General features: G+C 35.4%; 1 protein-coding gene and 1 long non-coding RNA gene across 2 annotated transcripts in view; both read right to left on the reverse strand.

The window, feature by feature from the left end:
• Window positions 1–552: 552 nt before the first annotated feature.
• LOC107598950 (probable leucine--tRNA ligase, mitochondrial) lies at window positions 553–4,645 on the reverse strand. Its single transcript, XM_016290392.1, has 5 exons — window positions 4,581–4,645; window positions 4,079–4,236; window positions 3,105–3,151; window positions 1,986–2,043; window positions 553–644 (listed from the first exon to the last, which is right to left on the reverse strand). The coding sequence occupies exons 2-5, from the start codon at window positions 4,230–4,232 to the stop codon at window positions 553–555; spliced, it is 351 nt and encodes a 116-aa protein (XP_016145878.1). The 5' UTR covers window positions 4,233–4,236; window positions 4,581–4,645.
• Window positions 4,646–5,018: 373 nt separating this feature from the next.
• Window positions 5,019–15,897, reverse strand: part of LOC107598929 (uncharacterized) — a 24,177-nt gene continuing 13,298 nt past the window's right edge. Inside the window, exon 3 of the long non-coding RNA XR_001610612.1 lies at window positions 5,019–5,085. This is a non-coding gene — a long non-coding RNA (uncharacterized lncRNA). The remainder of the gene's footprint in view (window positions 5,086–15,897) is intronic.

The following is a 15,897-nucleotide window of genomic DNA, read 5'->3' on the forward strand; positions in this document are numbered from 1 at the left end:
GTTAAACCGGTCGGCGTGGTAGCCAAGGCTCACATAGTCATAGGCCACTAGCGTTAAACCGGTCGGCGTGGTAGCCAAGGCTCATATAGTCATAGGTCACTAGCGTTAAGCCGGTCGGCGTGGTAGCCAAGGCTCACATAGTCATAGGCCACTAGCATTAAGCTGTAAATAAGAACATGATGTGTGGCATGTTGGACGTAGCAACGGTAACTAAGGGGGCAGGTCTTTGCAAAGGGTCAATTACAAGTCTAAATACTGCTTACAAAAATATTTGGTAAAAGCTCAACTTACATCTACTTTTAAATGACAATTATTGGAGGAAGATTTTTTTCCCGCAGTGCACTATGGGAATGGGTGTGCCCCAGTACCGCTGCCTCGAGATCAGCCAATCACGTAACTTGGTACTAGTGAGGTATCCACCAGCGTTCCTCTCCCGGGCTGTCTGGGTAATGGAGTTAAAAGCTTCTACCCGGCTTTGACCTGTGAACTACAGCGGATGAGATGATCCCGATGTGTAACCGGTAAGCTGGTTAACCTCTGCTCTCATGTTTATTAGAGTCTGCGTTCCGTCTTCAGAACAGAGTTCCAGCTCAAATCCAGAGACCGAGCCAACTCTGCGTCCTCCTCACTGCTCTCTGGGATGCCTGTTATTAAGAATACAGAATTAAAAAGTAGTTTTAAAGAAAACTAGTTTATATATCTAATGATAAATGCAAGAAGTGTGATTTTTGTGATTGTTTAGAGTTCCTCTGCAGCACACCGGTGTTAAATTCAGGACTGGATCCTTCACCTAAGGCCCTGTTTAAGGGTCACTTCATGCATTTTTACTCATCAAATAGCAATCTGGTTTGTTAAAAGTTTCATACACTATTGGCCACATAAATGTGTGTCTGAGAAAACATAGCCAAGTGTAAATACAAGTTTGTACGTTTCATTTGGTTTGATACATTTTAAATCTAATCTCTAATCTAATGCAACAGCATTTGTGGGTCAAAATGAATGTTAAGTTAGCAGAAACATAATATTTGCATTCATGTTGGTTGCACAACTTTATACTGAAATTTACAGTTTATACAAAATACAAGACTTTATATGATGTCAATCAGTGTAACCATTAAGAAAAACATATCCTTAAACACTGCATACATGTGAGTGTTTGCGTCTTAATTATTAATTTAAAATATATACAATTATTTCTACTGTCGGAGTAAATGCATATGATTTCTTATGGTTTACCATTTGAAAACCTGAATTACTCTTGCAATGTCATAAAAAATAAATTGAACAAATATTTGTATGTACTATATTTTATATAGAAAACATTATTTATATTTATGTATTTCAAAAAATGTATTGTATTGTTTTGTGTTTGTCTTATCTGGGAAACAAAATCATTACGACTAAACAACCCTGCACTGACTTGGTGGAGAAATTGTTTTCAAATATGAATAACATTTTAAAACAAAAATTACTTTTTATTCCAACAGTATATTACATATAAGAATTTTGGGATTTTGATTCCATTCCAATTTCAGGTTGGATAAAGCTTCTTGATATTTTCTCTAAATCAGAATTTTAAAAAATTTTCTTTCATTATATGAATGAAACATTTTAATGAGCATCATGTCATCGACTTTCATACATTTTTAAGCATGCTATAAGAGTCTAAATACATTTTGGGGCAACTGTACATGAGGCTGAAGAGCTCTTACAGAAATCCTTGATACTGGAGTACGGCATGCTGGGAAATTGTATAATGAGGTGTCTATAGTATATGCGTAAAAACACTGGAAAATAACTAGAGCGTTCCCTGATGCATTCTGTAGATTCTCCTTAAGAAATTCACTCACATACAAAATGTAATGACACTGGTGTCTCTGCTGGATAAAATCCCAATGCATTCTGAATGTACTGCATTAACAAACTAAAGATTTACAGACAGAGATCCTCCCTTCACACACACACACAGAGAAGCATCTTCTCACCTATCACAGTGTCCAGATGTCCGTTGAACTCATTCTTGCCGAAGATCACCACTAGAACCTCGCGCCCGGTGAACACATTGAGGGCCGAGACCTCAGTCAGGCTGTCTGCGCAAGCAGGAGTCAAAGGTCAATCAACCAGCGCTGGTAACTAAGGCTGAATCTGAGATCTCATTAACTGAAATCTGTCCTCTTCCAAAGCCTTTGGGATTCAGTTATTTCAGGGCACAGAGAAGCATCTTCTCACCTATCACAGTGTCCAGATGTCCGTTGAACTCATTCTTGTCGAAGATCACCACTAGAACCTCGCAGCCGGTGAACACATTGAGGGCCGTGACCTCAGTCAGGCTGTCTGCGCAAGCAGGAGTCAAAGGTCAATCAACCAGCGCTGGTAACTAAGGCTGAATCTGAGATCTCATTAACCGAAATCTGTCCTCTTCCAAAGCCTTTGGGATTCAGTTATTTCAGGGTTTGGTGCGAGACCACAAAATCAACAACTAACCACCACAGCCTGGAGAGTTAAAACACACCTACACACCACAAAAACAATATATAAATGCATCTTCATGACATGCATTCATTCTTTACTGTCATCTTCATGTAAGTAACTTTATAAAATATAAGCTAGTGATTCAACAAAATTTCAGCAGTCAAATTTTTTTTTGGCTGAAACAGTTTTCTATTTAGAATATATTTTAAAATGTCATTTATTCCTGCAAGCATAAGAGATTTTTTTAAAAAATCTTAATGATCCCAATCCTTTGACCGGTAGTGTATGCACTATTTTATATACGTATTCATTATATTTTTACGTCATTATTTAATGTATGTTTGAATAAATCTGTCATGAAAACAAATTTTTGTTACAGCCACCATTTAAATGCCTATATTTCAACAACAAATTGAGTAGAAACATAATTCTGTGACATCAAAAAACTGCCTTATGTGAACTTTAAATGTTTATACAACTGTTGATGATTAAATACATTTAATTAATTAATTATTAAATAAACTATTTGCTTTTTTTTGGTTTTGGAAAACTGTAATTTCGGTTTCAGTAAAACATTATTTTGCCGCAAAACTTTAAAAGTGCTGATGGATGTCGAAGATCACCACTAGAACCTCGCAGCCGGTGAACACATTGAGGGCCGTGACCTCAGTCAGGCTGTCTGCGCAAGCAGGAGTCAAAGGTCAATCAACCAGCGCTGGTAACTAAGGCTGAATCTGAGATCTCATTAACCGAAATCTGTCCTCTTCCAAAGCCTTTGGGATTCAGTTATTTCAGGGTTTGGTGCGAGACCACAAAATCAACAACTAACCACCACAGCCTGGAGAGTTAAAACACACCTACACACCACAAAAACAATATATAAATGCATCTTCATGACATGCATTCATTCTTTACTGTCATCTTCATGTAAGTAACTTTATAAAATATAAGCTAGTGATGCAACAAAATTTCAGCAGTCAAATTTTTTTTTGGCTGAAACAGTTTTCTATTTAGAATATATTTTAAAATGTCATTTATTCCTGCAAGCATAAGAGATTTTTTTCAAAAATCTTAATGATCCCAATCCTTTGACCGGTAGTGTATGCACTATTTTATATACGTATTCATTATATTTTTACGTCATTATTTAATGTATGTTTGAATAAATCTGTCATGAAAACAAATTTTTGTTACAGCCACCATTTAAATGCCTATATTTCAACAACAAATTGAGTAGAAACATAATTCTGTGACATCAAAAAACTGCCTTATGTGAACTTTAAATGTTTATACAACTGTTGATGATTAAATACATTTAATTAATTAATTATTAAATAAACTATTTGCTTTTTTTTGGTTTTGGAAAACTGTAATTTCGGTTTCAGTAAAACATTATTTTGCCGCAAAACTTTAAAAGTGCTGATGGAATATGTTTCCCTATTAAACCCTGTTGAGCTCCTTCAGTTTCCATAGATGATGTTCCTGAGAGAATCACTTCTCAAGCATCTAATATCTGTGCCTTCGTGAGTGAGTGAGTGAGTGTGTGTGTGTGTGTGTGTGTGTGTGTGTGTGTGTGTGTGTGTGTGTGTGTGTGAGTGATTCTCACCTCTGCCGGGTCTCAGGGCTCTGAGCAGAGCTGTTTTGAGGGCACTGGAGCATGCAACAGCCGGTGGGAGGGCAGGACTGAGACTTAAGCCACTCCGAACACAGCCTCTGGAGAACAAGTGTAGCAGACAACACCTCTCCTGAGTCACGACCATCCACCTGACAAACAGAAATGCAACAGATACACCGATTCTGGCAAACGGACACTCTCTGTGCTGGAAATCAAATTATGATTTTAATAAGCACAAATATCCTCCCACAACACTGACTCGAAGAAACAAAGCTGGACACACAGCACATGGCCTGCAGCCAAACTCTGAATCAAACCTGATGAATTGCACATGCTCATATGCCAGCATGGAAATTCATCATTTCATAGAAAGCGCTGTGTGAGCGGTTAGCAGTAAATACAGCTCTGAAACAGCTGCGAAGCTGATAAATACCAAATCCTGTCTGAATGCACAAGAGCTGTAAGTGTATTTCATAGATGAAGCATTCAGTACCTTCAATATGTGGTTGAAAAAGCACAATCCAGTTGGCCTGCATGCTTTTGACTCCATACCATTCGGGGAGATCTGCCAAAGCATCAAGAAGAGGCTGCAAGACAAAATAATGTATTAATGAGTATATACATACATACATACATGCATACAATTATACGTGAACATATTTAATTTATCTAAGCATCCAAAAAAGACTGCAAGACATAATTTAGTATTAATAACCAGTAACTAAATAAAATATAAATACATAAATAACATTATATGTGAATACATTTATTTAATTTTATCTAATCTATATTAAATATACAAAAAAAAAAAAAAACCTTGGGGTTGGTACGATTTGAATGTTTTTGAAAGAAGTATCAATGCACAAGAGCTGTAAGTGTATTTCATAAATGAAGCATTCAGTACCTTCAATATGTGGTTGAAAAAGCACAATCCAGTTGGCCTGCATGCTTTTGACTCCATACCATTCGGGGAGATCTGCCAAAGCATCAAGAAGAGGCTGCAAGACAAAATAATGTATTAATGAGTATATACATACATACATACATGCATACAATTATACGTGAACATATTTCATTTATCTAAGCATCCAAAAAAGACTGCAAGACATAATTTAGTATTAATAACCAGTAACTAAATAAAATATAAATACATAAATAACATTATATGTGAATACATTTATTTAATTTTATCTAATCTATATTAAATATACAAAAAAAAAAAAAAACCTTGGGGTTGGTACGATTTGAATGTTTTTGAAAGAAGTATCTTATGTTCACCAAGGCTGCATTTATTGGATACATTAAAAACAGTAAAATTGTGAAATATTGTTACAATTTAAAACGGCTCTTCTCTATTTTAAAATGTAATTTATTCCTGTGATGCAAAGCTGAATTTTCAGCATCATTATCATGTCACATCTTTCGTGTGACATGATCCTTCAGAAATCATTCTAACATGCTGATTTGCTGCTCAAGAAACTTTTCAGATTATTACCAATTTGGAAACCTACATCTTTTTTCACGACTCTTTGATGTCCATAAGAACCACATTTGAAACAGAAATCTTTTGTAGCCCCTCAAACTTTTGTACACGTAAATATATAACTTATTTCTGGTTTGCCGACTAAAATACGTCCAAACAAAGTCTCAGTAGTGGCGTTACTTAACGAATGATTGAATGTTTTTAATAAATTGGTTGAGTGAATAATTCAATGACTCATCGACTTTCTTTACAATCCAGAAGTCTTCAGCAGCGCCCCGTCTGTGGTCACTATTTGCAATAATCTCTCCCAAGCGGTCATGGTTTAGCGTGAATAGCTTATTCCCTGCTGGTAGATGCTGCAACTACATCATTTAGCAGGGAAAAAAACTGAACAAAGCTGTGTGTAGTTTGCAAACTTATGTGGAGTCCTGAGCAACCACCATTGAGATGAATGGGAATGCTAATGGACAACTTCAAGTGTTATAGAATTTCTTGATCTCTCCATGCTAATGTCATGCAACTGTTTTAGCAGAAGACGGTCATTTTACTGGCATAAAACGAGCAACTGCCTTCACATTACGAGTGAAGAACGAGGCTTAAAGAAAACCTTATGAACTGCCCAAAGTCTCAACACATACACAAACTCGGAGTCGGGCTAAAAAAAAGAAACTCTTGGGATGGAGGAAGAAAAGATGAGGCAGACGATGGAAAAGAGGAAGCTATGCATAATAACGAAGGTTCAGGCCAAAAGACTCAGCTGGGCTGCCGAGCACTGAAAGGATGGGATGTGAAAAGCTAACAGTTGGGTTTTGACATCTCACTCCTCTCTTGTCTCTAGCCATTAGCAGTCTCACTCACAAGAGGCTTCGCTCCCGGAGCGCTAAACAAATGGAAAATAATTGTAGGGCCCCAAATGTTGTCCGTTTCCTCGACACTGCACTCATTAGCGACTCGGACGCACTCGCAGGATGGAAATTTCACACTTGCACGAAGAGGCGGAAGGGTGTAGAGATGCGGCCGTCTCATTTGAGAGCGTTCCAATCACGGTATTCTAATCTTCAACTCATTTGAGCAGAGCGCTCTACAAAATGAGTTCTGAACAGGACAATGCGAGCAATTTTTGAAATGCGTAAAGGTCATGAGTGTCATTCTTTCAGCTGAAACACTTTACTATACGTATACGTAAGCCAGTAGATTGACTTCTTGGAGTGTGTAAACACTTTGTCGGTTTTAAAACATTGCTCTGGTGAACCTCATGTGTTTAGTAGCGTGTCAGTCCTCTTCCATCCTTATTAATTGCTTTCAGACCTTCAACAGAAGAGGACAAGACTTCATCAAAAACACTCTATAGGAGTGACCAGGGCCAAAAATTTACTTTCCTATTAAAGGGGTAATATTTGCCCCTTAGAAGTGATTTCTGGGAGCATTTCTTTAACAGAATTGACCTTATTAAATGCATGTATGGTATATTTTATGTCAAACACTTAAATTAAACAAACTACTTCAATAAATCAGAATAGTAATACTATAGACTGCTACCAACCAAATTTTATCAACAAAAGCCATCTTGGTGGAACAGAACCTGCATCTGGCATGGCATTTCTGTTTATTTTAGGGCTGTCAATTTAGCGCGTTAATTTGGTGTGATTGATTATGAAAAAATTATGTGTTCAAATTATTGCGTTTACTGCTCCACCCAGATCTCCACCCTACAAAGTATTCTCATAGCTTTGTAAAATTACGGTTGATGTCACATGGATTATTTTAACGTCCTTCGTTAAATCATGTCCTTCGATCATGTCCTTGCTTTGTTTGTGAGCCTTGATCGTGGTAGGACCCTTGCTGTCTATGGGAGGGTCAGAGAGCTCTCGGAATTCATCCAAGATATCTCAAGTAGTGTTCCGAAGATGAACGAAGGTTTTACAGGTTTGGAACGACACGAGGGTGAGTAATTAATGACAGAATTTTCATTTTTAAAGGTTTAAAGGAGGCATTTGAGAACCACTGCATTAATCTCCCAGCATTACTTATGTAATTCTATTTGTACTGCAGTGTAAATGCATTCATGCCTCCTCTGAACAATCTATGTAAATATACCTAAATGCCACAGATGCAGCTCCTGAAAACAATGTTATGGCCACACTGAAGCCTTAAAAGTTCATGTGCAATAAATTCTGTTGAATAAAAATATTATTCTCAAGTTACTTTTATTGTAATGTCTATTCAACACTTTTCTAATATAATACAATAATGACTTTATCAAACCGTTTAAGAATTAGTATTAAGCTTTTTATGCATTAGAAAATCAAGATTTCACACTGGTTATTTTATTAGCATTAAAAACAAACGGTAATTCAAACTGAGAATAAATCATACATAGACCGAGAGCAAAGAATGTTCCATGACTTCAGTCTAGCACGAGTCCTGCACTCTCACAAAAAATCCCGTTATAATCACTGATGCCCATCTAAATCTAATGCCGCAATTGACACTTTTCAATAATTTTTACATTTCACTTTAATTGTGACTTCCATAATAGATTCAGATTAATTGTGCCTATTTTTTGCCCTCTTATCTTGAATTTGGGGGACATTTTGGTGGCATTTTTTGCCCCAGGCCCCCATTCATTTCCGACCCTGGTTGTGGCAACCCTACCAAAAGTTTGCTAGTAGATATACAACCTGAAAAATACTCATTCTAATATTTCTAGAAAAACATCATAAGCCAAGTTCAAACCGAAATTAAAGGGGTCATATGATGCAATTTAAATTTTTCCTTTCTCTTTGGAGTGTTACAAGCTCTTGGTGCATAAAGAAGATCTGTAAAGTTGCAAAGACTAAAGTCTCAAATCCAAAGAGATATTCTTTATAAAAGTTAAGAGTCAACCACGCCTACCTAAAACGCCTCGTTCTAACACACCCCCACATGTCTACGTCACGATGTGGGAAGATTTGCATAACGCCGCCCAAATGTTCAAAAATCGACGTGTTTCAGAAAGGCGGGGCATAGAGGAGAAACAATAATGTACAGTATGTGGAAAAGAATGTGTTTTTTGAACTTTAAACCGCATAAACACATTTCATTACACCAAATAATGTTATTTTTAACAACATCATGTGACCCCTTTAAAACCACTATTCACATTAAGAACTATTCACTAATGTAATTGTGCTTTGGTTTCTCACAGCCTGTAATGCAGGAGAGGATTTTATCAGCCAAACAGGCCTGCCAGCATTCAGTCTGCAAACATGCTTAGATCTGACTTGGACACACTGCGAGGTGTAAGAGGCAAACAAAACGCTCAAAGAGCCAAGAACGGCAGAAGAGCCAAACCAAAGGCTACATTTCTCTATTCAAACCTGTCCATGTTTTCAAAAAGAAAAAAACGTGGTTCAACAAGGCTATAGAGAACATTTCTGAAACCATATAGAGAGTCTCCATGGCAACGCACAAATCTATGAAACAGTGGAAAAAGTGATGCAAGGTAGCAAGTGTTTGGTGATCTGTTAGGAGACAAAACTATTTGCATAAATTTTGCATGACGGGGTATCGCGAAGGTGTTCTGGGTGGTTGTTTATTAACCTACATTATATAGCAAGTCTCTATGAAGCGCCCTCCTTCCATGTACACTGCTGAAGTTACTAAGATTTTGTTTTGTAAATTAATTAATTCATTTGTTCAACAAGGATGCATTGAATAATGTGACCGTAAAAGACATTTAAAGTGATAAAAAAAAATGTATATATATACCTGTGTATATATATATATATATATATATATAACGTGAGGAAAGTCAGATACAAACAAACAAATAAACAATAAATCTCAGTCAGACCCCTTTTGACCCCATTAGGAGACCCCCAAATAATCCTTTCAAACCAGTTCAGCCCCCAACAAACCTTTTCAGATCCAATGAAACCTCATCAGATCACTAAGAAACCATTTCTTTCTAAGCACTGTTAGCATGTTTCTAACAGTTAGCATTTCTTAATTGTTGTGTTAACATGTGGCAAGCATGATTTAGCATATTTTAACTCATTGCTAGCATGTTTTTATCATTCTAACATATTGCTTGTGTGTTTGTGCACACTTGGCAAATAAAGCTCATTCTTATTCTGATTCGTGATGTTACAGCATGTTTTAGCACATTGTAAGCATGTTTCTAATATTTTAGCATGTTTTAGCACATTGCAAGCATTTCTTACATGTTGCAGAAATACTTCAGCATAGCCATCAATCCGATTTTATTCAAAAACTTCACTTTTATTAGTCTTAGGTAATGTTAATTGCAACGTTTATTATTAAAATCACATGCGCAACCTTATACTGTCAATAGATACATTATATACATTAGATATCCACTATTCGCCACTTACTCTAAATGTAATAAAATCTGAATAATATTGCGTTTTGGTGTTTACATAGTTATTTTTGGTTTCTGATGTTTTAATCATGTTACTTGTCTGGCGTTAATGAAGCGTTAATGTCAAGCCCTGGAGTCTATAAGTGCCTCAGATGGCCCGGCCCAATTTAAACCCTGGTCTTATGTAGCATGATGCTACAGTGTGCATGAATGGTCACATAACACGCACTTTCGGTCTTGTAGTATGAACGGACATCTTCATATGATTGAAACTCTACACAGCTCCCGCGCTACTCTCCATTGGAAATGAATGACCACGAGCAGACTGCTCCGTACATTTTCGCATCGCTCCCACGGATGTCAAACACTGATCGATCTGCGCCTCACTGACGCTGATGAGATTAACCCCTTAGGTATCGAAATTTGGTACCGAACGACGAGACGTTTTTCGATACTCGATAGTATCGAGGCAATTCGGTCGGTGCCTAAAAAGTATCGAACTCGATAACCAGCCCTATTTAAAACTATAGACATGATAATCAAAACCAAACAGATGCTATTTAGCAGAGTATCTGAGGAACGAGCTGTAAAGGCACAGCCCTGTTCTGGAAAAGGGGGCGGGGAACAGCAGCTCATTTGCATTTAAAGAGACATGCGCGAAAACAGCAGTGTTTCTGCTTCCACTCAAAATAGGCATTTTCAAAATGATATAATAAATGATCCGTGGGGTATTTTGTGCTGAAGCTTCACAGACACATTCTGGGGACACCTGAGACTTATATTACACCTTGTAAAAAGGGGCATAATAGGTCTCCTTTAAGGGATTCTTTTCGAATTTGTTTCGAAATCTGTCTATCACCTAGTAACACCCTAACAACCACTCAGAAAATCTTAACCTCCTAGAAACACCCTAGCAACCACCCACAACCCTTTAGTGACCACCATGCAACCACTTAGCATCAGCAAACGACGACTCTCTCTGCAATCAGTCCCAGTACTCACAGCTTATAAGGCCTGAATAACCTTCAGACTTTACGTTTTTTCGACTTTCAGCCAAGTTTGATGAACTTCCCTGTTCCAGCATGGATTACAGCCTCTAAACCAGGAAGAGTTACAACATACGTGACATACTGTAACTCAGAGAGATGTGAGCAATGAAACGCATGCAGTCGGTCATAAAGACTGCGCGCGTGGTAAAGTGTTTAATGCAGAATGCAAATGGAGAGCATGAACTCTCTGAAAGCATGGTCTATATTTCAGACTAATGTGGAGTCGTGTCATTGTGGCCTCATCAGCGCAGATGATCACACTGATATAATAACAGCTCTATCTGACTCACTCCTCTCAGCCTTTTCCTTCTCTCTCTCTCTCTCTTTCTCTTTTATTGAGCGCCTGTTTTGCAAAGGCAGAGAGCAGAAACAGCAAATCAGAGATAAATAACAGATTAGGATTGAAGGTACACTTCAGTCAAAAATACATAATTTTTTTCCACATTTAACATGACTATACAAGAATTATAACATTAATAAAGTAAAGAAATATTACTATTGTAGTGTAAAATAAAAAAAACAATTATCATTATAAAAAATATTATTTAATTATGATTTAAATTATAATAATTAAAGAAATCAACAAAGGAATAAATTACTATTTTAGTGTAAAATAAAAACAACAACAACAATATTATTATTATTAAACAAAATGTCATTTTATTATCAATTACATTATAACAATTAAAGAAATATATTACTATTTTTATGAGAAATAATAATAATAATAATATTTTAAACTAATAAAAAATATTATTTTATTATCATTTAAATTATAATAATTAAATAAATCAACAAAGGAATATATTACTATTTTAGCATAAAATAAAAACAACAACAACCACTATATAATAATAATAATAATAAACATAATTAGATTTTATTACAATTACTTTATAACAAATCAATAAACAAATAAAAATAAATATATTACTATTGTTCTTAGAATAATTATTATTATTATTGTTATTATTTTGTTATTATTACCATTATTATTGCTATTTATTATTTATAATTGTTATACAATTTTAAGTCCAAAAAAATTTTAAGAAATGTATTACTATTGTAGTGATAAATTAATAATAATTTATCAAATTAATAATTATTATTATTATTTAAAATATTATTTGTATTTTGTATTAGAATTAGAATAACAAAAGAAATCAACAAAGGAATATATTACTATTTTACTGTAAAATAAAAAAAAGAAGTAATTTAGACTTCAGAAAACTTTGACACTTTCATAGTGTTTTTGGTCCTTTCTGGAACTTGACGGACTATGAACCTGCAATATTTAAAAAAATATTTTTTGAAAATTCTTCTAAAATTCTGCGTTTGTGTTCCAAACGTCACACGAGTGAGCAAGCAATGACAGAACTGTGGATGAGCGGTTTCTTTAAGAGAGCAGCAGAGACGTGTGAAGAGCGAGCGCTATACAGGAGGAGATGCTGTTGCCTTGGTAACCGGCTGCATCTCATTTGTTAAGTGAAGTGCTGAACATTAATAACATATTTAAAGCAACAATCTTGGTGGGAATGAGTGGTTGTTTTTAGTGAATCATAAATATTTATGAATCAGTTAGATACTTTGGTGCTAATTAACTTGGATATTGTTCATATTTTATGCCCTTTTATCTTGTGGCAGTTTTTCCCTCTGTTCTCGGTTATTTTTAGTAATGTTGTTGTGCATTTTTGTCATTTTTATTCATGTTTTAAATAAGTCTATACAGTTTTTATTCAACTTTAGTTTGTAGTTTTAATTTATTTAGTTTTAGTTATTTCAGCACTTCAATTTATACAGTTGAGGTCAAAAGTTTGCACCCCCCTTTCAGAATCTGCAAAATATTAATTATTTAACCAAAATAAGAGGGATTATACAAAATGCATGTTATTGTTTATTTAGTACTGACCTGAATAAGATATTTCACATAAAAGATGTTTATATATAGGCCACAAGAGAAAATAATAGTTGAATTTATAAAAATGACCCCGTTCAAAAGTTTACATCCCCTTAATTCTTAACACTGTGTTGTTAGCTGAATGATCCACAGCTGTGTGTTTCTGTTTAGTGATAGTTGTTCATGAGTCCCTTGTTTGTCCTGAACAGTTAAACTTCCTGCTGTTCTTCAGAAAAATCCTTCAGCTCCCACAAATTCTTTGATTTTGCAGCATTTTTGTGTATTTGAACCCTTTCCAACAATGACTGATTTTGAGATCCATCTTTTCACACTGAGAACAACTGAGGGACTCGTATGCAACTATTACAGAAGGTTCAAATGCTCACTGATGCTCCAGAAGAAAAAAACATGCATTAAGAGCCGGGGGTGAAAACATTTGAACAAAATGGAGATTTGTACATTTTTCTTATTTTGCCTAAATATCTTTTTTTTTCCCCATTTAGTACTGCCCTTCAGAGGCTACAGAAGATAGTTACATGTTTCCCAGAAGACAAAATAAGTTAAATTTACCCTGATCTACAAATTCAAAAAGTTTTCACCCCCAGCTCTTAATGCATGGTTTTTCTTTCTGGAGCATCAGTGAGCGTTTGATATATATATATACTATAAAACATAAATATGACTATTTACCATAGTCTACGTAAAGTTAAAAAAGTGGACATTGCTGAGGTATTTCATCAAATGTAGATGTGTAGATGGTTATAACAGTAAAAGCAGTAGAATAAAGCAGCAGATTGTGCAATAGTTGTATAACACTTCCTCCATCTGCAGCATGACTGACCCACCCAAGAAACAAACAGATGAAATTCATTCTGAACCAAAGCCAACATCTCAATGTTTCAACAGGTCTTCTTCAGAATCCATGCTTAAGCTTGTTTTCTCAGTGTGTGTGTGTGTCTGAGCATGTGCATGAGTGAACACTGTAAAGTCTTCTTTTTTTGAGAGAGAGAGAATCATGGAGAAAACAACACATTGACAGAGCTGTCAAACACAAGTGTCAATCACAGCTGAAAATGCATCCTTGTCCGCGTCTGCTTAATGACAATGTTGTCTATACAGTTTTTTGTTCTAACACTGCTCCAGACAGCCGAGCGGTTTGATGACTGCAGAACATCTGCTAAAAGAGCACAGCGTTACCACATAATGCAAAAACCAGCCAGCTAAAGCTACGCTCACACTTTGAACACACACACGATTTCTTCAAACATCGCAAGTTATAATATTAAAAACATAAATTCATTACATAGCAAATTATAATGAAACCAAAAATGTAAAAATATCCAGTCTACTCCAGTTTGCTGCAGCTTTAAAGTTTTTAAACTTTTAATTTAGTAAGAGATAACGCCGTGTCTGACATGAGACAAGTTCACCAAACTCAAACTGTAGAATGCAGTGAAATGCGAGGCTTTTTTATATTAAAAAAACATATACCAATAAAGGATCTAAACATCCCAAAATAAGACTTGGCTAAAAGTACAATTTCAAATAAGTAGGAAATTCTCATTTTGGTGGTTTGGCATCAATGCAATGTTAAAACTTGAATAAAAAAATATATATATGCATGGTCTACTTGGCAGTTGTAAATTATGAATTATTACAAATTATTATGTTTTATAATTCATATTTGAACACTGTTACCACTTATAATATTGTTGTGGTCCCTGTTGTATATATATTTTTTTAATTACTGTGATTTTACCGTGATACAGAGGAGACACAACCTCTTGCTTTATTTAAACATTTTCAATTTAGTTTCAATGTATTATATTAAATTGAACCTCAATACTGTAAAAAATAAATAGCCATGAAACTCAACCTAAAACACAAAAATAAAATAAAAAAGTTTTCCCCCCCGTTTTTATGTTGCACTATATAAAATTAATTATTTAAATTATTTAAATTAATAATATTAAAGTTAAATATTATTACTATATATATATATATACATAAATTATTATTATTTTTATATTATTAAAGGCAGGGTAAGTGATTTCTGGCCCCACACATACGTACACAACCCAGGCACCGATTAGTTCTGTGAAACAAAGCAAAACCAATGTTACACCGTGTCTACACCGGACGCGAGTGCCGCGGCGTGACAAAATACTATAGAACTCATTATAATCAGTGATGCTCTCTACACCATAGATATACAGTATATACTTATCTATGGTATACACTGGATGTGGCGCAGCATGACACGACAAATCCCCGACAGAAAACTGCTGTTGTGTTCTATTCATGACGTATTGACACAAATTTCAAATGATTTTCAACGGTCACTTTGTCGCGTCCAGTGTACTAGACAGACTTTAGCTGTTGCGGCGCAGACACGGTGTTACTCGCCTATCGAGAAGAAACAAAGCAACCTCGTCTTCCGATCGCAGGCATTCCTCTCCTTGAGTTCTCTCCAGCGCTGGAAAGCTGATTCGATATTTACACGGGTCCTACATCTTGCCTTATTGCCTTAAGTCTTCTTTTGTTCCGCAGATGTCACGTTTTCCTCTTTTGTATTTTATCCACCATCTCTATCTTTCTGTCGCTCGGCTGTTGTATAAACGCAATATCACTCTGGTACTCGGCCTGCGGCCTCGTGCCTCTGGCCTAATCACAGCCATGCTGATATAGAGCCGGTATCGCTCTCGTACTCGAGTGATGTTGCTCATATATATATATATATATATATACACACACACACACACACACACACACATACAGTAGATATATGTTTATTATATATTTAATTTATTAACCACATTTTTTTTATTATTGTAATTTAATTAGAAGTAAATTTAGTATTTAATAAATTAGTATAATAGTATTTATTATTATTATTATTATTAATAAATTAGAAGTTAAATTAGTTCAATAAGAATATTACCTGTCTAGACACCCAAACCTATACTCTAAAAGTGGATAATGACTGTATATATAACACCAGGAAGATTACATAAATGT

This window comes from Sinocyclocheilus grahami, unplaced genomic scaffold (genome assembly GCF_001515645.1).
Source record: "Sinocyclocheilus grahami isolate Dianchi unplaced genomic scaffold, SAMN03320097.WGS_v1.1 scaffold258.1, whole genome shotgun sequence".
Classification (NCBI taxonomy): domain Eukaryota; kingdom Metazoa; phylum Chordata; class Actinopteri; order Cypriniformes; family Cyprinidae; genus Sinocyclocheilus; species Sinocyclocheilus grahami.

Excerpts from the sequence above, each read along its gene's own strand:
- LOC107598950 (XM_016290392.1), bottom strand. The coding sequence starts at position 4,232 with ATGGTCGTGACTCAGGAGAGGTGTTGTCTGCTACACTTGTTCTCCAGA. Across the intron at positions 3,152-4,078 it reads AGCCCTGAGACCCGGCAGAG|ACAGCCTGACTGAGGTCACG; the intron begins GTGAGAATCACT and ends CTGCTTGCGCAG. Across the intron at positions 645-1,985 it reads ACATCTGGACACTGTGATAG|GCATCCCAGAGAGCAGTGAG; the intron begins GTGAGAAGATGC and ends TCTTAATAACAG.